We start from the raw sequence: 23717 nt of genomic DNA on the forward strand, positions 1-23717 counted from the left end.
AATGTGATCACCCCACCTTAATCATCCCACGGCCTTAAAGGTAGCTGCCCATGGTCAAACAGGGCCCGCATTGTATAATATTGTATATTTAGATATATAATATTTGTAGTGTCAATTACATTATGATGAAAAAAATACCCGATTAAATTCTCTCTTGTAGCACTAACTTTGGCTTCTCAAAACATGTTAGTATTGACTGTTTTAATAAATGAAAGCTTAAATTTAAAATATAATATTATTATCTAAATAGGTTTTTTAGCGTTTCTGTAAATTTATTAAAGTTCTAAATTAGTATTCCACGATTTTATTGTTTCAAAATTAATACCTATTTTATATTATAATGGTATACAATATTTAATTTAAGCGTGAAATAATATATTTATAATTTAATTAATTTAATTATTAGTATTTAAATTCTACGCATCGGTTCATTCGAGCCGGGTTAATTACATCGCGACGCGCTAGTGAAATAAAACTGACCACTGATTGGCCCAGCTCAGCCCAGCCCAGCCCATAAAACCACATCGGGCTTTCGCGATTCAACCCCAACGTGATGCAACTCCAAATGTCGACGGCGAGCGGTATCTCCCGTGGTAGGAGGAGAATTGGGTTGTAAAAGTCCAAGAAATGGCACTCGCGTAGGTCAGGGAGATCGTTTCATCCACTCCTTTCGTCGTCTTCAGGTACGGATCTTACTCTTCTCGTCTTTGTCTATAAATTGATTTCTTTGTGGCCACAAGGTGTAATTTTACTTCGTTAAGGTTCAATTATCGTGTTTTTTCTGTATCTTTTTTTCCTTCGGTAATAGTTCAGTGATCGGTTAGGGTTTAACCATGGACGATAAAGAGGTTTCTTGAAATATATTTTGATTAGTAGAGGAAGGGGTATGGTGAATTCAAAAGTGGGATGGGTATCTATAAATCTGATGGTTCGCTTTATGATACCCTTTGCGCTCAGAAGAATTATTTGTTATTATTTTTTTTTTCTATTTCACTCTTTGCAACATAAGACTGGATATTCAGTTATGCTCTTCAGGTGAACAAGTTCAGTGCCCTTGGATGCTTGCAATCATTGATTTATGCATCTTTTTTTAAACTCATTATATTATCTTTGTTGCTGACTCCCAGTTGGCAAACTATACTTAAATAAATTGGAAGAGATAGGAGAATAAGTGAGTTTGATCTTGCCCATAGCACAGCCATCTGAAGGCTAAAATGAGGATGCAATGTCTTAGGCACAGAGCTGATGCATGGTGCTCTGAAATTCTTGATGCATGAAATTCTATCAACATCTTTGAAAAGCATGTTCTAGGTTTGAATTCCTTGTGTTTTTGTATGTGACAAATATTACTGCCCCCTATTTGTTTTTGTTAAGAAAATTAATGAAAACATATTGGAAAGAAGATGAAAGATATATCATCTTCATGTTTGTTCCAACTATTTGTGGTTGGCAGAAGATGAAAGATACACAGTATTTTATTAACTAGAAGGACCCCTATATCATGATTTTATATCAAGCATTGTTTCTTTTCTAATTTTCTGTTCACATTCTCAACAATATATCATCTTGTTAATAATTTTAATTTTGCCTCTATACCATTTTGATTTATCCATTCAAAACATGATAATGTAGGTAAATTAAAGGCTTAAGTAAAGTTATCAACAAACATGTAAACATTAACGTTTCTTAGTAATGGGTGATATTTGAGGGGTTCACTAAGATTGATGGATCTTGGTTGTATGAAAGACTGAAAGAATATTAACTATTTTAGATCAAAAGGATTGTTTGAAGTTTGTTCCTTAGGCATCTGCAATCTCATCTTGTATGTATTTAATTCCCCTTTCACGGTCTACCATCCAAGGTAAGTGGATTTCACCAGAGATCTGTGTGTGTATACATTGACTTGGATTTCAATTATCATTTCCATAAGGTGATACACCTTTAAAAATCCAACTAAACTTCAGATGGAAGCAGCATTCTCATTTAACTACTCATCTATTTATTCTCAGTTTCATCTCAAATATTTTGATTTATAACGATCTATATAACAATTAATATTGTGCTTACCTTTCAGTTTATTCAACTATAGGTGCAAAAAATTATTCCACAAGAATCTTACGGGCTCTTGAAGAAGCATCGATAATCAAAGTTGACCAGAATATTGATATTGTCGAGAAGTTTGATCTATCTTTTCCTCCTTATGTCAATACAGTACAACTGAGAAATAAGTTACCTAGTGAAAGGAATTACTCTATGTCCTCTGAATCAGTGAATGATACTGAAGACCTAGAAGCAAGTGATGAAGATGATGACCGCAACCATAAACATCGTAGGAAGGAGGTACAATCTATTTCTTTTGATGATGATGTTCAAGACTTACCTATGCAACGGATGAATAGGAGAAGAAGCAAACTTTTTGATAGTCGGAAAAATTTTCATGACAGTGCTAACAATGGCAATTTAGAGAATTTTTCAAACTTTGATAAGAGACGTCTTAGCTTACCACCATTGACTCCTCAATTTGGCTCAAGGGGTAGAATAAATCAAACACCTCAGATTGACACTTTTCCCAATTTTGATAAATCTGCACCCACTGGACGGCCCCTAGTAGGAAGAGGAAGAAACATTTTTTCCTTGAGCCAACAAGATTCTAGATTTAATCCCCTGGACGCTCTGGATTTTCCATCACAGGTTGTTTCACAAGGTCTGCATACACATGCTAGTTTGTTTGGGACAGGCATCCCCAGTGTGGTAAGTGCACAAAATTCATCATGGGGTGCATTTGGCTTTGTTAATGGAATAAACAATAGAATTTTGGATCCACTCCAACCACTTGGTTTGCAAGGGGCCCTTCAGCCTGCAATCACTCCATGGCTCAATATGGGGATGCCTCATCAACGTTGCAGAGACTTTGACGAGCAGGGATATTGTCTGAGAGGCGATATCTGCCCAATGGAACACGGTGTTAATCGGATTGTTATTGAAGATGTGCAGGTACATTTCCTTTTAAGTTGCATCTGATAATTTTTTTAGGACTTGACAATTGAATATTTAAAAGTGGTTGTTACCTGATATTCAAAATATAATCTCTCAGAAATTAGCTGATTGTTTTAGTTGCAAGAATTGTTGGAATGGTTATTTTGTTCAACAATTTGGTTTCCTTTGATTTGTATCTCATTTTATTATTTAATTTGCAGAGTCTTTCTCAGTTCAATCTTTCACTATCAGATCGAAATTTACATGCTCTAGGAATTCAAGCTGGGCAGAGATCATTGCCTTCTGCCAGTGTACCTCCAGTCCCATCGGCCAGCAGCAGCAAATTAGTCCCTGCAAAAGATGGGAAACTGCTTTTGCCCGAGGATTCATTAAAGCTGAATGTGGTTTCATCCTCTTCTGGTTTTGTTGAAGCTGATGTATATGATCCTGATCAGCCATTGTGGAACAATGGATGCCAAGGAACATCGGAGACTACGGTAATGCTGTCTTTGGAAAACAATGACGCACCTTTATGGAATGTAGATTCTTCTACTCATTCATCTGTCCAGGATCAGATTGACCATAGTAGCAGGTCAGAATTAGGTAGCAAAACTATTAACAATGCAGGCACTACAAATCTCCTTTCGGATGAAATAAAGGTAGTTAACGAGAACTCTGCTGTTAAAGCTTCTGCTTCTGTTCCAGAAAAGCAATTTAATGCTGAGATGAGTAAAAAGCCAATGCCTCAAAAAGCTTCACGTACACTCTATGTGCATAGTATTCCTCAAAAGGACAACACAAGGGATGCCCTTCTTTCCCACTTTCAAAAGTTTGGTGTAGTTGTTGATATCTACATTCCACAAAATAGTGAAAAAGCTTTTGTTCAGTTTTTAAAAAGGGAGGAGGCTGAAGCTGCTCTTAAAGCACCTGATGCTGTGATGGGTAATCGGTTTATAAAACTATGGTGGGCCAACCGTGATAGAGCTTTGAAAGGGCAGAAAAGTTTTCCCCCTAAAGTACCTCCATCTTCTTCCATAGGGGTAGGCTATTTTCCATATCGTTCATTAGCTACTGAGAAAGAAAAAGAGGATCTGTCTTCTACACTTCCACATGGAAGTAAATTGGCTACTTCTGAGGTTGTAGTGTCAATCCCTGTTCCAAAAAGTTCTGCAAACACTTCAGTGATTACTTATATGGGAAAGAAAAAACTGGACAGTCTAGAGGCTCTGAAAGAGGAACTCCGCAAAAAGCAGGAGAATTTAGCCTTAAAACGGGATGAGTTTCGTCTCCAATTAGAAAAATTTGAGAAACAAGTAAGTTTTATTATTTTTATTATTGTTGTCAAAGTAAGCTTTATTATCGTTTACGTATCTTTAATTGACGATTGTTTGAAATTACAATGTTCTCTTAGCAAAGGACCAGGAATAATTTGACTTTCAGTTGAATAACTTCTGTTATATGAGAGAATTGTTTTATGATCTTCTGGTTTGGGAATGAGGGAATGGAATGATAGTAAAAGATAGTGTTTGGATTGTGGGTTTGGGAATGACATTTTGGGAATGATTACTGGATTTATGGGAATCAACCAAACCCATATAACTTGATGGGTTTCCTTCCTATTCCCATTCCACCCTACTATCAAACCCATACCCATAGTCATTCCCATCATTTAACCAAACACCCCCTTAAATAATTAAGGTACTGTACATCTTTGCACATTGTTGATGTGATATCTTGCTCCAGTTTCCAGTCATCATTGTTATTAATTTTTCATGTAGGAATTGTAAACCTCTGTTTTCATGTGCAGGCTGTTTTAGTCAAAATGGATGAAGAAACCTTGGAGCCAACATCTAAAAGACTTAAAAAGGATTTGAGCAATGAAGGTGCAAAAACTGAACCATCCAGAGCACTTAATATTCCTGAAGGTGCACAGGAAGATATTAATAATACTCAAGAAGTCAGAAAATTAGTGGATGCTACTGCTTCATGTACTGCAAAATCAAATACTACAATCATGGGCAATTCTAGTAAAGAACAAACAGGTCATCAACATTTGTCGAAGTTGAGTACTTGTAGTTTAGATAATCAATCGACATCCTTCAGAGTTCTTCCTCCTCTTCCAGATGGTCTCACAAATGTATCGATCTCTTCTCAGATACATGAATACGCACCAAGCTAATAAAACTTGTTAAATTTGGATAGTATCTCGGCATATTACTTGCATTACAATTTAGCCATTTATTGAATGTCATATTTGGGTCATCTACAGATTGATATTCTCATTTTTGTGGGAATGATAATGCTTTACCTCAAATATGGCTTCGGGATTAATCAGAGCCTGTTTGTTTAACTACTAGGGCACTTTCATATCTTCAACCAAGAACCAAAGCTAAGGTTCAAACTGAATAAATCCTATTATGTACAAAACACTTAACCTTGTCTTAAACATGAAAATACTTACCTCTGATGTAGAAAACATTTAACCTTTTTTATAGTTAATATAAACCTACTCCATATTGCTGAAACACTTGGGGAGAATTTTCCAAGCAGTGCTTGGAAAATACTTTCTTATTGTTTTTACTGTCACCAATATGATGTTATTGGTTTCCTTTTTTCTCCTCTTGTAGGTTGATGGTCTGCGGGATCATTTTGCATTATTTGGTGATCTCTCATCTGTAGCATTAGAAGAACCTGAGGAAGGAAGAGAAAATGTGGGCATGAAGATGCCTGAAAATTTTTGTGCTCGTGTAACTTTTTCCTCCTGTGATTCTGCTGAGAGAGCTTACACAATGGGTAAAATTTGGCAAGACAACAGTTTACAATTTATGTGGCTGAATGATCCCAGTCATGGAATAAATTGCAACACCCAAGAAGTATTAGAACTGCCTGGATCTTCAAATGTGGGTGTTGAAGTTGAACCAGGGACATCAGTGAATTCTCCAGGAACCCAAAGAAATTCAGCAGATACTGCCCAATCTGAGTTAATGGTTTATGCAGATGAGAAATCTTCTTTGTCTGTGGATGATGGACATTCCCATTGCAATGATGGGTCAGTGGCTCCTTTAATGGCATCCCATTCTAAGTACGGTATGTGAGAAGCGGCAAGCTGTGCCCGGTGTCCAAGTAAAAGACAAAATGGATATTGGATTTGCACAGTAAGGTATACTAATTGCTTCTTTGTAGTAATTTCTATCTGTAGTTGTTTTCTTTTTGAAGAGTCACTATATACAAACTACTAATTGTTTTCCTTTTGGAACGAAAAACTTTTTGTTATTAATTTTTATTTTTGACAAAAAAAACTTTTTGTTTGAATAAACTGTCAATATTTAGTATTCTGGTTATGGACCTAAATTACATTTGAATATTGTTGATCCAGAGAGAGTTATGGGGCTTTCTCTAGCATGCAGTGGATCACGAGCGACAAGGTTACTGATATTGTGATAAAACTGAGTTTAGGTGAGGCTTTAGTATTATAAGTGGTAAATCAAGGGAGTGAAAAATAATTTCATGTGCTTTACTGGAATTCAAGTAGAGATTGACCAAAAGTTGGTTAGATTCCTTGAATTCTCCAAAACCAACCAAATTTGGCCAAATTTCAACTACTACCACTTTGTACTTAATTTTGCTAATTTTCAACCATTTCTATTTTAGTAAAATCTAATTCATTTTTTAAAAATTCGTTGAACCTTTAATTTTTTTAAAGATGATTTATACTTTGAACTGCAGTAGATCAACATTTGCTGATATTCATCCAACTCGAGCGATCTATATTAGTATTGGCTGACCTTGATAAGGTTTTAAGACTTTCTCATACCCTTCTATTTTGGATATCTTCTTGCAACTTTATCAAGTAACCTTAGACATCTGCAGAATAAATACTTCTTTTCGCTGCATTGTTTCTCAAATTGTAAACTATAAATAAAATGCCTTTTTGCTTATCTCACATTCACTTTGTTATCAAATTGATATCCAAGATGCTGCTCAATCACATTTATTAGTTTCACTAGTTTGAAACAACTTGCCCTTTTGCCTATGTTTAACAATCTTTTCGGTTCATTTCGTCCTTTACCATCACAAGGTTCATATCCTCCCCCACTAGTTCTTTGGAATGACATCAGAAAGAGTTTGTTCCTTGGAATATTTTTTTCCAACACTTGGATTTAAATTTTGATGGGAAATAGTTTTTTGGCCAGAAACACTCTTGTCCATACCACTATAGCAATTTTTTGGAGGTGCTGAGGTAGGTGCTTAATTGGGCTTCATCTAATGGATTGTTCCTTGGTCATAACTGACATCTTTGATTGTTGACTTTGCATCTTGCAATATGCTTCTGGCATGATGGTTATCTAACAACTGATGAGATGAACTGCTCGATCTGATGATCATTCTATAGGTTTTAGTGAGATTTTGGACTAAAGATAAACTTTGTGAAGAGTAGCTTTGTCAAAAACATAGAGTGCTCATTCCTTGTTATGGAAGGCCCTAAAATCCATCTTACATCATCACTATAAAGCATAACAACATTATAGAGAATTCACACAAGATAAAATAAAACTCTTTTTATTGAATTTTCTGATTTTGTAGCAAAAACACAACTTCATTATATCGAAGTAATTTTAAACGAACATTAGAACATGGCAGTGCCACAAGAAACTCATTTGATTTTATTTTGGCATGGGTCCAAATATTTTTTGAAAACTTTAAGAAATTGATGAACCACAACAAGCACCTTAATGTCTAGTCTCTGTCTGCATCTAAAGGCTAAAGAAAAAAAGAGTGATCCCACATGCACACCCAGTGGGGTTTAAGGTAGATATGTGTGAGTCTCTTCCTGAAGAATATTAGATAATTTTAACAAGGTTATCTCCAATTGTGCAACTTTTAAGTCATCAACAATTTTCCATTTTTATGTTATCACTATTAATCATCTTTCTCTTATCTTTAATTTATTATCTTTTATATTAGGCGACCCCTATAGTCAACATACCAATTATAAAATTTTTACCATCTTCACTTTATTTACACAATAAAAATGGAAAACACAATAAAAATTACAAGCACACAACACTTATTTACATGGTTCCTAGCTCCCAGGGCTGCTACTCCACAACTTTTGTATCTCATTGCAGACTCACTTTATCCTTGTCGGACATCTTTTGAAGGCAAGAAACTACTTACAAAACTTGTTCTTACCGCAAATACAAGAAGCATAATAAATGCAAGCAAAAAATAAACTTATACAATAAAAAGATTACAAACGAATTTACTTGTTCTTACACATGCACACCCAGTGGGTTCGGGTTGACTTGAATTGAAGGTTTAGTGGGTTTTTTTAGTAAAATTAAATTTTATTTTGAAAATTAAGATGCTTTATGCATATTAATATCAAAGTTAGTAAGATAATGATAAAGTATTGCCATAAAAGTGAAGAATTTAAAAAAAAAATAGCAAAAAAAATCATTTTTAATCAGGTTATTCGGGTTGGTCGGGTTATCAGGTTTGGATTTTCGGATTGTGTTTGGGTTCGAGTTGGGATTTTTTTTTTTTTGAAAAAAATCCTTGCTTCAATCCGATCCGAGCCTACTCGAATTGACACCTCTACAAAAAACACTATTCACATCAAATTCCCCTATGCCAAAAGATCCCATGTCTTTGATACTTCCTTGTATGCCTTGTATAGGTCAACCTTGATTTATTAGGATTTCCACCGCCTAGAATCCTCTTCTCTAGGACTTCCAAACTTGCCAAAGTCCTTCTTGGACTTCACTTGCCTAGTATCTAGCCTTTCTTGCTTGCTAGTACTTCCACCATGCCAAGTCCCTTCTTGGACTTCACTTGCCTAGTATTCAGCCTTTTTTGCCTGTTAGGACTTCCATCACTTGCCCGATATCCAATCCTCCATGACTTGTCAGGACGTCTACAACGTGCCCGACATCTAGTTCTCCATAACCTATCAGAACTGTCTCTCATATGCCTAATATCTGATCCTCTATAACCTATTAGAATTATCCAATAAACAACCACTCACTTGTACTTCTCTCGTACTAATTCCTATTGGAATTCTGACTACCAAGTGTATAGTCAACTATGATCCACTTAAACTTCTTCCTTGCCAACTCCCTATTGGACTTTCAATTGTCAAGTGCCCAGTCAACCATGATACACTTGAACATCTCACTCAGTCAACTTGATCTATCTTGACATTCGCCCAACCATCAAATATATTGACCAAACATTAAAATCCAATTTGAATTTGATCAACTTTGACCGGAGGTCCATTACACCAACAATTAGTAGTTGTGTTATTTTTCATCTTATGTTTCTTTTTCTATCTTATGTGGCATTACAATCTAACTATTCTGCCTTTATTTATTCTTTTGGTTTCAATTTCTATTTCTAAGATTGTTTCATAAGTGCTCTCACTTCCTATGTGGAGAAGTTATGGTCATGGGATATAGGTGTTATGTTCTAATATATGGGAGTTGTACCTCTTTTTACTGGCAAATCCGTAATATATTGCAAATGGATTTTAAAGGGGAAGACATCACTTAGTGGTATTATGCATCCACTAAGATTGTTGGCTAAAAGGTGGGTTTCGTAGACACCTTTTCTCCTTTGTCTAATATTCCTATAATTGTACTCTTTCTTAGCTGTCAACTATATCTTGTTTGACACATTCAATTTAAGAATGTCTTTCTTCTCAATGATATTACAAATGAAATATATATGGTGCATCTTTTGAATTTGTTGCATAAGGGGTGAGTTTATATATGCAAATTGAAGAAGTGGTTGAAAAAAATCCCTAAGTACGAGTTGGTAAACTCTAATTTCCCAATAAAAGTTTAACAGTTTTGTAAAAAACTAATTAACCTTTTATGAAACTAGGATGCTATCATGTTCTATAATTTACATAATCATGATACAATGATTTAGAATATCTGCAATCTAATTTTTATACTTATACATGGTTGCAAAATGATTTCCCAAAAGTTCTTTTAACCATAATAACTTTCTTGACGGGATATCCTTTTAGGAGGAAGAAGGTGAGATCGACCTTTCCATTTTCTCAAATCCCTTGAAATTCTGGTAAAAAGATAGTTGCAGCAATTAGCATTGCAAGTATATAAAAAAATGTACAAAAAAGGAATAATGAGAAGAGAAGAGGAAGTGAGACCCACATCTATAACTTTATCATTTGTGCCTTGATTAGAAAGAATTATATTTCTAATATTAGATGTGGATCCTTCTACTTCTGGCCTTGTAATGGAAAATGCAGAGAGATATAGTGAGGGTAAACACTTACTGGAAACAATTGCCTTATGGTGCATGCCCTCTTCTATCTAGCAGCATTAGATATCATTTGATTCTAATAGATTTTTTTTTGGTGTGTGTATCAAGTTATGCAGTAAAACATCACAACAATTGTTTGTGATTATTGGTCAGTGGTTGATCTGTTATCTTGTTTGGTTAGCAGCCACATAATGTTGGATCGGATTGCGTGGCTAAAGAGGGCGAATAGGCGCATATTCTTTTGTTGCATCAATTGATCATGCTTGTCTTCATATAGAGTTAGTCGCACAACAAAAATGAAAATAAACAAACACACGACACAAGCACAATAATACCAGCCTTTTACATGGTTCGGAACCCCTAGTTTATACTCCGCTGCCTATGAATTGTTAGTGGATCATTCCTGGTCTATCTAATATAAGTCGATCTCGATTTACTAGGATTTCATCCTTGCTTAAAGACTTTTCATCTTTGGAACTTCACCCATTTGGGCCGACCTTGATCTATGAGAACTTTCACTTACCCAATCTTAGGTCAACTTTGACTCTTAAAACTTCCACTACCTAGAGTTTACTCCTTTGGAACTTCAACGTCGCCTCTAGATTATCTGATCCAGTAGCACTTAGTAACTTGACCTACTTACTCATCTAAACACATTGCCCCTGGGGCTGATTACACAAACAGATTGGTCCAAATATAAGTTTCTGATATGTAAGTTCAGCCATATGTATTTAATTCAGTTTCTCCATAGGTGTGGGCATAGCGTTATTGGATTATTATTCTTCTCTGTTACTACTGTTTTTCATTTCCAAATCATGTCGAAGTGGATAAAATGAAAAACTCCATGAATATTACGATATCATTCAATTTGTCACTTAAGATGTTATGCTGGAAGCCTGTTTATCTAAGAATGACCTATACCGGTTAACGATTATCTTCGTGTGCAACTTGTTTGTTCAGTATAAAAATTTATCCTTCCATGGTGACAACCTACTTAATGGAAACATAACATACCTGCACTTGGTAACCAAAAGAAATGCAGGTATTCGTTTTGTGAATTTAGCTATTAGCAAAGGTATATCTCACACCTCCATCATTCTTATTTAGCTCATAGTATGACTAAATGAATATTAAGGGTAAAACACTGGACAGAATAAAGGTAGCTAAACGGGTTTAATTTCGACTCCTTGTATCTGTTTTTTCACTTGCCTTCTCTGATCTCCAAAAAACATGTAATGACTATGTACAGCTGTTTCAGGATTGTCCATGGATGATTTCACATACAAAATGGCCATGCTTCCTAGATGTATAGAGGGCTGCTAGGACGGATTATGCTGAGGGGAAAAAAATGTCCAACAAACAGTCTTACCATGTGAGTTGTGGATCCAAATTTTGCACAGAAATGTCTCAAGAAACGAAGGAGAAAATAGCTGGTAGCCACTTGTAATTTCTTATTTTTTTCTAATTGCTTGTACCTTCTATCTTCTTGTTAGCACAAATATTACTATGATCCATGTTATTTGGTCGTGGACTGCCAAATTAGGATGCTCATTGAGCCGACTTACAGGCTATTCTTATAATTAAAGGGATGATCATTGTTTACTTGTAAAGGAGGTAAAATCTAAGGGACGATTTTATCTGAGATCTTATATATCCTCTTGTGCGGTTTTTTGATTTTGAATAAAACTTAGTCTTCTTGATGGAATGTATTCCATTTGTGTGCCCTAAGCTGCATTTCTCAGTGTTTCTTTATGGTGAGCCCTAGGCTGCAAATTTATGGTGATGATTTTTAGTTGTTGCATTCAAGGATTATTCTATAACACAGTTTCAACTTCGGATAGAATGGTATCGTGTCAATACAGTGTCAATTTCCAACCAGAATGATGAGTTTCAATTTTATATTAAGCTAACGCTTTGACACGAATACCTTACACAAGTTCAAGTTTGCTAAGATGAATTCTGATACATTTTACTCTTTTAATCTTTGTAGTTTATTTACTTCTAAAAACAACACCTTAATAATAAAATATTCGACAAAATTAAACTGATCAAAAATATGTTTTGGTATTTTAAAATTCGTGGAAGATGGTGAAAAACAGTGAAATGAGAACTATGGAAAATGAATTCAGTGCCGGAGGGGAGAGAAAAGGTAAGAGATTATTATAAAAAATGGAAAAAAAAAAAAAAGAATACTAGACGAAGAGATAGATTGATATCTGGCTGGGAAAAGAAAAGAAAAAAAAAAGAAAAAGAAATAAGATTTATTTCTGTTTTTGAGTGGCCACATATCGAAGCATCTTCACGTTGTACGTCTCTGAGCATCAAGGAATGTATTCAAGTATATAGATTCTGTGTATGGTCAGAGACTTCCTAGCTTTTTTTATTTTCCAAGCTTCCCTTCTGCACTTGCTGCTGATTCTGTATATGTTGATTCTCGCACCGACATACGAAAACTGCCTGATTCTGGTGATGAATAGGTATTTGTTGCTAAGTCTTTTTTTCACCCAATTATTGTCTCAAATTGCATTCGTAGGTGAATAAATTCTACGTTGATTGTGTTAGCCTATGAATAAAGTCCCACAACTCTATTATGATGTGTGGTAACGATTGTGAGAGTAGACATTGTTTCTTTTTGGATGTTACATGTCTGTTAGTTTGCCTTGCAGTTGATTCATCTAGTCTGTTCGAGCATCTTAAATCATTTTCAATCAGAAGTTACAGGATTAACTTAAAGGAAGTGTTGAAACTCAGCAGGTATTTGATAGTTTACTACATGGCTAACTCATCTGTGGAAAGGAGTCAAGCAAGGTGAAACCACATGGTAAACTACTTGGGAATTCTATTCTCATTGACAAAACATCTGAATCCCTCGTCACATTCAAGTGCAATGAAATGGATGCAAGAAAGTGTTTGAAACTTTTTTTTGTGTACGTAGTCTACGAATGTACGCATCACCTACCAAAGGGTTTAGAAAATAAACTATATTTCTAGTAATTTATAACTTCATCATTCAAAAAATATATGCGCTTCCATCTTTCTTCAAGGCATCAAATTGAGCAACTTAACTAATTATAATAGAAAATGTACCTATGATTAAATGGCAAAAATAAAAAAAGCGCTCGTTTTTTTATCTTTTTTGATAATTATGTAAGAGATGAGGCCTGTTAGCCTCCTAACTTGGCAGCTAGGCTAGACACAAGGATTAACTCGTTGCTTCTTTAATTCAACCTATTGGGTATGTACGCGGGGCACATGCTAAGCAACGGAAACGTTGGACAGTGCACCAGGGCCGTCCAAGCCCAAGTCTTGCAAGAGGCATATTTGACAAATGTTTAAGGCGTGGCATGCATGCAAGGCATGTCAAGCGAAGCGGTAGCGTGGGGCTATCCAAGCCCAAGTCCACAGGAGGAAGACTTGACAAACAAGCAAGCGTAGCATGAGCACAAGCCATGCCAAGCAGTAGACTGGCAGTCCGTGGGGCACTATCCAAGTCTAAGTCTACAGGAGGTGGACTTGGCAAACCAACAGGCATGACATTGACGCAAGTCATGCCAAGCAACAGATTGATGATGCACAGGGTACTGTCCAAGCCCAAATTTATAGGAGGCGAACTTAGCAATCCATCGAACCTGACATGCAAAACATGTCAAGCAACGGTAACGTGGGGTTGTCCAAAGCCCAAGTCTTACTAGAGAAAGACTTGGCAATGATCCGGGCATGGATTGTGCGCGAGGTACACCAAAGTAGCGGATACGGTAGTGCGCGAGGTGCTACCAAAGCCCAAGTCATGCATATGACAAACTTGGCAATCGGGCGAGCAAGACATGTGTGCTAGGCATGCCAAGCAGCAAGGGAACGAACAGATGAACTTGTCTGAGGTGCGGACAGATGGACTTGTCGGTGGCGCCAAAGGAGCGAACAAATGGATTTGTCCGTGGTGCCAAAGAAATGGAGCCGTGGGCCGAGCACTTGGTGTGCATACAGACTTTGGCACGAGGCCAAAGAAGTGGAGCCATGGACTAGGCAGACAGATGGACTTGTCCGTGGTGCCAAAGAAACAGAGCCACTGGATGGATAGATGGACTTGTTTGTGGTGCCAACGAAGCCAGATATCATAGTCAAGTACAAGGTGTGCAGATTGACACTTGGCGTAGACCAATGCAGTGAAGTCATGGGGTGAAGCACAAGCGGTGCATGCTGACACTTATCATGGGACCAATGCAGCATAATGATGGGCAAAGTACAAGGTGTGCAAGCTACCATTTGGCATGGTGCCAATGTGGCCAAGACATGTGGACAAGACGATTTTATAAGTTAAGTTGATTTTGTATATGTGACACAAGTGATAGGTGCAACCACCATGTAACCTCCTTTGTAACTGCCGCCTATACAAGATAAATAGGCAACTGGGTCATTGGCAAAGTGCAAGGAGTGCAAAGTGTGCAAAGGGTGCACATTGGGAATCGTGGGGAAGTTGTGAAGACGGAGCGTGAAGAATTGTGAGTAAATCATGAGGGAGTTGTATGAGCGGATCAAATGCGATTTGTAAGTGATTCTATATTGTTCCACTTGTATTCCTTTATTAGTGAGGATAATAAAAGTTGGAAGTTTTCCTGTACCTATGGTTGTTGCTTACTGTTGACTTTCTTGTGGCTTTGAAGTGCCTTTACCTTTGGATTTTTGTGTCTTTGTGGTGCATTCGTTGGTAGATTGAGTTAAGTGCGAGACTTGACTGTCGCGCTGAAAATTTTCTAAGGTGAAAATTTACTCCTACGACAATTCTTTAAGATAACTATATAAGCCATGTGGTCCTATGAGCTGTTTTTTTGTTTTATTTAGCCCCTTTTGAGTTTAATTCATGTCATCCTTTTTAAAAGCAATGATTTTATAAACACATCAAACTTGATCGGATTGAGTTATCAAGCTCCATACGTCCTATGTACAATATGCTGGTCTCATCTCCCACTCTTTAGCCATTTGACGATTAGCTATAAATTAATTTCATAATTTATCTTCTTTCACACAATGTAAGGACAAATGTGAGAGACACATGAAGTGGGCATAATCACTTTTTACTTTAATATGCTAATCTCATCTCCCACTCTCTAGCCACTTAAAGATCAACTATAAACTGATCTCATACTTTATCTTCCTTTACACAATGTAGGGACAGATTGTGAGAGACACATGGGATAAGCATAATCACTTTTTGCTACAACATGCTAGTCTCATATCTCACTTTTTAGCCACTTAACGATTGATTATAAATTAACCCGTGATTTTTCTCCCTTCACACAACCTAGTACAAGCTATGAGAGACGTATAGAGTGAACGTAATTATCTTTTGCTACAATATACTAGTCTCATTTCAATAAAAAAACTTCCATGAAATCGAATAGATCATTTCTAAAATTAATCAGACTATAAAAAATTAAATATTTGATTTACCAAAATAATAATAATATACTAATCACATTTAATCCTAGTGGTGACGAACCCGACCTCACATGAATTTTCCATCAACCATCCAAGTAAATTAAGAAATACAAATAAATCCTAACAAACAATCCAACATCATAGGTAATCGAGCACTTCAGACATTTGATAATGCCTAACAAAGAAATTGAACTTGTATTACATGGGTTATCTATCCCACCTCTTACCATAGCACTAGACATGATGCAATCGAGCACTTCAGACATTTGATAATGCCTAACAAAGAAATTGAACTTGTATTACATGGGTTATCTATCCCTGTAAAAATTAATTAAATCGCTAGAGTTGGATACCTATTTTTTTTTTCAAAAAATACTAATCTCGTTACACTTGTTGCAAAAGGTATAATTAGTCACCCTAACACCCCTGCCTGTCCCACATCATTACTAATATCTTCGCACTTGATACATACATAGAAAATACATGCTAAATTTAAATTAAATCCTTCATCAAATACATAAAAAATCACTACTATCGTAATTGAACATCACTTAGAGCATCATTTCCTCACCAAGGAAATTCTTTAATGACTTCACAAAATCTTGTAAAGAGTGATAAGATTGATAAGATGAATGATCAAATCATAACCTACGTCAAATCTACATGAATGTAGCTCAACTCTCATAACTCATTTAAGAGTACTCTGATAATTCATTTAAAGCACTAAGCTCTTGAATATGTATCATTCTTCACTCGTTCACCAACCCAACTCACCTTGATCTGACTCACCTTGAAATGAACGTAGTCTCACTTGAATTATTTATAAACTGATCACCCCAATGATGATCATTCACAATTAGTAAGAAAGAATTCACTCTATCGTGTCAATGCTAGATCTACATATGATTTAGATTGTATATAAACCCAAGATAATAGGACTGAACACTGATCACTCAGTTTTATATTGATGGCAGATAATAATGCCAACAATTCTTCAATAACGACATATTGAAAGTAAGAAAATTGTAAGTAATACATAAAAAGTGCCTTTGACAAATAGACCCTGCTCTTGATGATTAGAGCCGCATGGTTTGCAGTTTCCTTTAATTTTGCAGCATCTTTCTGTTGGTTCAGTTGTTTCTGTCATTTCACAAGTTGCAGCATAAATCATTAATCAACATGGATTAAAATTCATGTTCTCACATTAAAAAGATAGGGACATGTGACACCTAGTTCTCTTGGATCTCACTGCATTTTTTTTTATAAATTTTAAAGTAACATGATTAGATAGCCATCATCTAAGAAATAAATTTTTTGATCATAAAATCAATCAGCACACTGTTTCTAAGAGAGGGTGCATAACACTGTTAAGCCTACACATCAATGAATTAGAGACTAATTTAACTATAATGATTTGTAAGAAAGATAAAATAAAGTTAACATATTTAGGGGAGTTTCAATGATTTCAAACCCACCTGCCCATCCACCAAACGGTGCAAAAACCATCACAAGTAAATAAAAGTAAACCAACTTTTATCTAAAACTAATGGTTTTGGATAAATTGCCTTGAATTCTTTCCATGCTTGAAATGAGTATATTAAACTTATATCAGAAAGCAGTAGAGAAACTCATATAGACCTTCAAGAAATTGTCATCAATATCAATTTGTAATGGCCTTAATCCTTTCCCCCTCAATTGTTTATCCAAGTAAAAGCATGAAAGAGGCTTCTACTTGTCTAGTTACAAAAGGGACACACATGAGGGGTGAGAAAAATGAGAAAAGCATAGTGACTTATTACTCAAAGCTAATTGACTTATTTGTTTAGTGATGTTCATATTCACATTTCGTGATGATAGAAGTAACAACTATGCTCCCTAGTTATGCCGTATGTTTTCACAAATTCTTTGCAAGTAATGTGAGAAACAATAATTAACTATGCCTCAAGAGATGCAATTATATTTTGTAAAATATTTAGACTTCTTTATGAAAAATCTAAACTTTCAATATGTGATGAACAATTGATTAGAAAACTCAACAAGTGTTACAGCTCGATGGCATGACTACATCCTTAAAACTATTCATAATATTATTTCTAAGTTCAGAAGGCTCAGTAAACATACCTAGCACTTTCAAAATACTTGCATTCTTCTTTCATAGGGCATACACAACAATTTGACTTTCCTTTTTATTAAATACCTGTATTATAATTTACAACTATAAACACATCTCAAACTTGAGATGTTTCTTCTTCAAACAATTATCACAAAATTGATTTTGCCTTGTATCTTTGTCATTTTACCTGTTGAAGTTTTCCGAAATCAAAGAGCATCCAAAAGTATCTTAGGACTCATATCAATAAATTTGATCAACAAACATTGTAAGTCATGGCAATCTACTTTAATTCAAAGAACTTTGCTACTGTAGCCATTTCCTAGTCCAATAACAAAGTTCTATGAATTGAAATAGACTGTTACGACTTGCAAACATAGACAAGTCTAAAGATATTGTTGGATGCTCTTTGACTTCGAAGAACTTCAACAGGTAAAATGACAAAGACACATTGTAATTGTTTGAAAAAGAAACATTATTAATTTGAGATGTGCTTACTACTATAAATTATGCAATTGAATGCCCTCATACACAAATTGGAACCAATCCAAGCTACATCAAGAAGTCCACCTAATCAAAAGCTAGGAATCAAAATAAATTCATAAAGTAAAATTAATAAGGAAATTCATAAACTAAAATCTCACTGGAAATGCCAACTGATTAAGAGATAAAAGCCCAACACATTCAACGCTCTTTTGTCCTAATTCTCGAATGCTTAGGAGGAGTTCCCTGAAAATGATATTAGAGGCAAGTTAAAAATGCTCGCCAAAAAATATTAGCATTTAGCATTGGATTGTCAGTCTTCACCCAACATAAGCTACCATAATTATATTTTTGAGGTTTGATAGTGCAAATTAAACAAGATAACCAGAGTCTTAATCTCAAAAATTCTCTAAAGGACATTTCGCCATTTGTATCAAACTTTTCAACAAACTACTTCCATGCCTGGTCAAAAGCTGCAAAAACTAAAGACTCCTTAATCTTGGTGCTTCAACTCTTTTAGCTATGATAGTCCTTCCTTCGATCCTAATGTTGAGATTTATGAAACAAAATCGACATGAAGAAAGATGAGACATGCTAGCATACTTTGCTTTGTCTGGGGCAACATAACTTAGCCACTCAAGGTCAAGACGTCCATGGTCTGACGATAGAGTTGAAAAGTTCTGCATAGTAAGATGTATTCAGAATTTCAAATAATACTGTAAACTAGAAAATTAGCTAGACAATCGATCTCAGTCACTGTGTTTTCATCATAAGCTGATAATTCAATGAAATGATGCAAACAATGTGTCCAAGAACCAAGACAATATATAACTAGAACAATCCTTCATAGCTCCTAATGAACATTTCATAGTCATTGTGTTTTTTTAATCTTGTTTAACTTAACTGTACACGTTCAGCTAAATGTAAGCAGAGAAAGAAAAGATGTTTCAAAGAATCCTACAACAACATCACCAATATTATGGAGTATAGTGTCTATTATGTGGGAACATGAACAGACTATGCTACACCAATAAAGAAATAACATTTTTCAAATAAATTGAGGTTAGTTTGGAAATAACAGCGATACAATATATGCTTTTAGACTGTCAATATTATGTGAATATGTCAGACAAATGCTAAAACCAATCAAATACAAAGGAATATAATGTTTAGATAAAGTGCATTTAAAACAAGCTACTTCAAAGAAGAATACTATAATATGATCTAGAATAAGTCCAGAATGTTGAGTTTTATTTCCAATTCAAAAATCTCTCATAGATCCTTATAAGCACTTTGGAAAATCAAATATGCATTAGTGATCTCCTATACGGGCTGAAAAATAAAGTCTACGCTGATTTCATTGACTAAATGTAGCATGATCACGTTATTATATCCCATGAAAACTGATGAGCCAAACTATGTTTAGTAATACCTTTATTCTTCTAGCCAAAATGTTATTTTGTCCTCGTTCTTTAATGACTTCTGAAATTTTGTTTATATATGTACATCTCACTGCTTCTTAGTCCCCTATTCTTAGGGGTTCTCTTCAGTTTATAGTTATTTAAATATGCTTCCTCCCTTAATTTGTCACAAGCAATATTAAGGAATTTCTTTTCTTACCATTTTCCATTGTATCTCCACTCATTCCATCATTTATTCTCATTTTGGCTCTACACCATGTGAAATCATCTTTCTATTATGCTGGATTCTTTCTGAATCAATTTCTTTCAAAGGAGATTTGGCAGCATGTGATATAAAAGCAAAGCTGTATGACAAAACAACCAATAATGTAATACATCTATATAAAATAATATAAGAATGGACTATAATTAAAGTTCAGAAGTTTGAATTCTTTCATCAGACCTTGAGCTAGTATCAAACACATTCTGCGCAAATAATGCACCAACCACAGAATCCATGACATATCCTTTTCACTTGTCACCTGTAACAGTCATAGTCTAGTAGTCTAGTAAGGTTACAAGTGAAAATTTATCTATTATTTCAATCATTAAATAAAAAAATTATCATTAATTTTTCTTGAATAAGTTTCCATTGAGATATTGTGTTAGGGACCCTATGAGCCAAGCAAAAAAGCAACTTTAAATTGCTGAAGAGGGGATCCACCTTAGAACAGGATTCAAACAAGATTACCAGACCCAATTAGACATCATTCCCGATTTTCTCTCATGTTCATCTCTTTTGTGTAGTTGATGCTAAAGCCAACACCCCCACAATGGCGCTAACACCTTTTCCCTTGAATCAACACCCTTTATTTCTAGCCAGAGTCCATCTCCTTATGTCCGCACCTTCCCTTTGTCGTTGTTATCCATCTCCTTGAAACAACACAGTTCCCCTTCTTGGCTAAAGCCAATCTCCATGTGTCACAACCCTTCCCTTCAAGTTTCATTGTCAAATCCCACCTAGCTAATAACTTCCTCCATTTGAGTTCTAGTAATAGATTACATTATTTGTATTAATCTAGAAGAAAAATAAAAATTACAATTTCATTATAGTTTGATAGACTGACAATTTCTTGGACATGCATAATTCCTTGTATTCATATAGAAGGAAAAAAAATTATAGTTTCATTGTATGCACAGTCCCTGAAGAGGATAAAAGAAAAACAATGACATTTTAGTATTATTACTTGGGGTGGTTGGAAAATATCCTTTTGTGGTTGGGTATGGCTTCTGAATTTCTTGGAGTCAGGCAAAGAGAAAAAATTCGATAAAATTTCATATTCGGATAATTAATTTCATGCATGTGAAGCCAAAAATAATTGTTTTGATAGAATTTAGGGGGCGTTTGGTTTAAATTTATCAATCGGAATGGTAATGGGTTTGATTATGGAGTCAATGGGAATGGGAATTAGGATTGCATTATCAGCGTTTGGTTCAAAATCTGGAATGAATATGATTATAATTGATGATGTTTGTTTCGAATCAACATTAGTAATGAGAATCAAATAAATTTCCAATTTTATCCTTCCACGTTAGGTAAATGCCCGACGTCTCCCCCTTCGCCGGCAGCAGCGACCATCCCTCCGGTACCGCTTTAGCAACGCCTTCAAGTCATCGATGGCGTCGTCGCTGACGCCAAACGTCTCGAAGCCGCACCGCTCCAACCGTCGGCACCACTGCCTCCCTCTCTCCCTTCGCTCACCGTCCACCACTGCGTCTGCGCCGCCCTCGCACGCCAGCAGTCCGACAAGGCTCCAGAAGCACTCCCTCTCCAGAGCAAGCCGCCGCAGCCCGTAGGAACGAGTCCCCTGAATCCCCGCACCCGGCTCTCTGAAGAGCGCCGACGCAGTTCACCGCGACGGCCTCCCCTTCGCGGAGCTCGAGCTTCTCGGGGCACAGCGCGTCAGCGAGGCGCGACAACGCGGGGGCGGCGATAGCCCGGAACTCGAGCGGCACGCCCATAAGCCGCGCTAACTTCTCGATGAGCGCTCCGATCTCGGCCACGACGCCAGCGGCAGTGGAGGAGACGACGGTGAGCCGGGCGCGCGGGGCGTCTGCGTCGGCGCGCGAGGCGAGGGCCTCGAGGAGCGTGGGCCACTGGGTGCAGAAGGTGTTGCTGACGTTGACGATGTGGAGAGCAGGCTCGCCGTCGAGGGCCTGGAGGAGGGCGCCGTTGGCGGCGACGTGGCCGAAAGTGGACCACGGGGCAGCCTCCTGGAACTTGAGGGCGAGGCGGCGGGTGGAGGCGAAGGAGACGGTGCGTTCGGCGACGATGAGGGAGGTGTTGTAGCAGTGGTCGCCGGAGGCTGTGGCTCGGCAGAAGAGGGCCTGCAGGAAGGCATAGGCGAGGTGCTGCTCGCAGTCGCCGTAGGGGGAGGCGAGCTCGTTGAGCATCCAGAGGAGGCGGCGTTGGTGTCGTTCGAAGCAAAGAGGAGAGGAGAGAAATGCGATGGGAAATTAGGTTAAGGGTATTTTGGGGATTAATGAAGAATGGTGATTGCTGTAAATACAGGAATGAGTGATTGAAGGGGTGGGACACCGGAATAAGCCATTACCTACTAATAAGGAATCATTCCCTTATTTTTATTCCCATTGTTGTAATCCAAACATTAACATTGATTGCTATTCCCATTCCTTACTTCTATTCCCTTAAACCAAACGCCCCCTTAGCCTTTTGGCAGTGCTTGCCATGTAGGAATCTTTATCATAATTCTTAAGGGTCAATGTGCAGACAAACATATAAGTGTCACACAAATTAACCCATAATTGAATGTAGAGTTATCCAACTGTCATATTTTGTATATTGATTGACATAACTACATAAGCTCCTAGATAGGTAGTTAAGGCACGCTTTAAAGGTTTCGTAGGTGGTTTCTTTAGCATAGAATGCTCACACAAAAATACATAATTACTTATATTCTTCCTCTTAAAGCACTAAGAAACCTTGGAAGCAAAAACAAAAATTTTTGTCAGCTTTGAGGCTCCCTTAGGTAAGATTTTTCTCACCTAGGGTTAGATTCTTTTTTTATAGGGTGAGGGAAAGAATTTTATTGACTATATCATTGTTTATTTACTTGAGAGGTTGTTTGCTTCAAGATGAAATGTAGAAGCAATCAATTTGTATTAGATAGTAATGGGTTTCTAGAAATTCTTTAGCAACAATAGAAACTCGCTTAAAAACAACTAAAGTAAAATATGGGAAGTGAGCAAGATTTAGATATTGTGATTGGGTAGAAAATATCTTTTCCATTAGTTTTCTTGATTTAGAGGCATGCCTAGCTCAAGTGTTTGCTCCATTATAGTGGTGTTTTGTTGGTTTCATTTAGTACCAAATATCTGGTTATCATTGAGGCTTACCTCATTTAAAGGGGTGGATTAGTGAAAATTAGGATATACACCAAATTCTTGATAGCTCAAGAAGTATAAGTTGAGTCTCATTCCCTCAAGTAGTTGAGTTTACTAGGTTGTTTTTGACATAGTGGGAAAAGGGTTTAGGAGTTTCCTAATATGTGTTGATTGTGCACGTTGAACGAATTGAGCAGGATCTTGCCAAATTGACAAGAGCTTAGATTAATAAAGAGCTACACATCAATAGGGTTGATTGGAAGTCCAAGAGGTCAAGGTCAAGTCTGACTACGGACTTTGCAAGACTGACATCAATAGGTTGGTTGTTGGTTCAATGGTTTGGCAGCACAAAACAAAGTGAACCCAGAGGCAAAGTGAATGATGGCATAGGCCATAGGGCAAACTTAGAGGGCTTAGTCAATCCAAGAGACTAAAATCTTAGCGAGAGAGACAAAATGCCAAGAAGCACATTGAAGAGTTGAAGATATTTGAATTGAGAGATCATGAGCAACTCCATAATCTTGGATTATATTCTGGATAGTCCACCAAACGGGTTGTACAATAAAAAAAACAGTTGGTTCTACAATATAGAAACTATGGATTCTAGAGTATGAGAT

At 36.5% G+C, this 23717-nt stretch overlaps 2 protein-coding genes and 1 pseudogene across 4 annotated transcripts; 1 reads left to right on the forward strand and 2 right to left on the reverse strand.

Moving 5' to 3' along the window:
- The first annotated feature begins 553 nt into the window (after positions 1–553).
- LOC121971800 (zinc finger CCCH domain-containing protein 27-like) lies at positions 554–11971 on the forward strand. 3 transcript variants are annotated; one of them, XM_042523239.1, is made up of 6 exons: positions 554–683; positions 2075–2994; positions 3198–4289; positions 4784–5113; positions 5604–6136; positions 11525–11971. In XM_042523239.1, the coding sequence occupies exons 2-5, from the start codon at positions 2254–2256 to the stop codon at positions 6069–6071; spliced, it is 2631 nt and encodes an 876-aa protein (XP_042379173.1). In that variant the 5' UTR covers positions 554–683; positions 2075–2253; the 3' UTR covers positions 6072–6136; positions 11525–11971. The 3 variants fall into 3 exon arrangements, with proteins under 3 accessions (XP_042379173.1, XP_042379172.1, XP_042379174.1); XM_042523238.1 differs by having other exon boundaries at positions 2090–2994; XM_042523240.1 differs by lacking the exon at positions 11525–11971 and having other exon boundaries at positions 2090–2994; positions 4784–5018; positions 5604–5740.
- A 4607-nt stretch (positions 11972–16578) lies between these two features.
- LOC121972957 lies at positions 16579–20081 on the reverse strand. The gene is made up of 4 exons (XM_042524566.1): positions 19916–20081; positions 18899–18975; positions 18457–18541; positions 16579–16842 (listed from the first exon to the last, which is right to left on the reverse strand). The coding sequence occupies exons 1-4, from the start codon at positions 19916–19918 to the stop codon at positions 16579–16581; spliced, it is 429 nt and encodes a 142-aa protein (XP_042380500.1). The 5' UTR covers positions 19919–20081.
- Positions 20082–20251: 170 nt separating this feature from the next.
- On the reverse strand, positions 20252–22212 carry LOC121972958 (annotated as a pseudogene).
- Positions 22213–23717: the final 1505 nt, after the last annotated feature.

Source organism: Zingiber officinale, chromosome 4A, assembly GCF_018446385.1.
Source record: "Zingiber officinale cultivar Zhangliang chromosome 4A, Zo_v1.1, whole genome shotgun sequence".
NCBI lineage: Eukaryota > Viridiplantae > Streptophyta > Magnoliopsida > Zingiberales > Zingiberaceae > Zingiber > Zingiber officinale.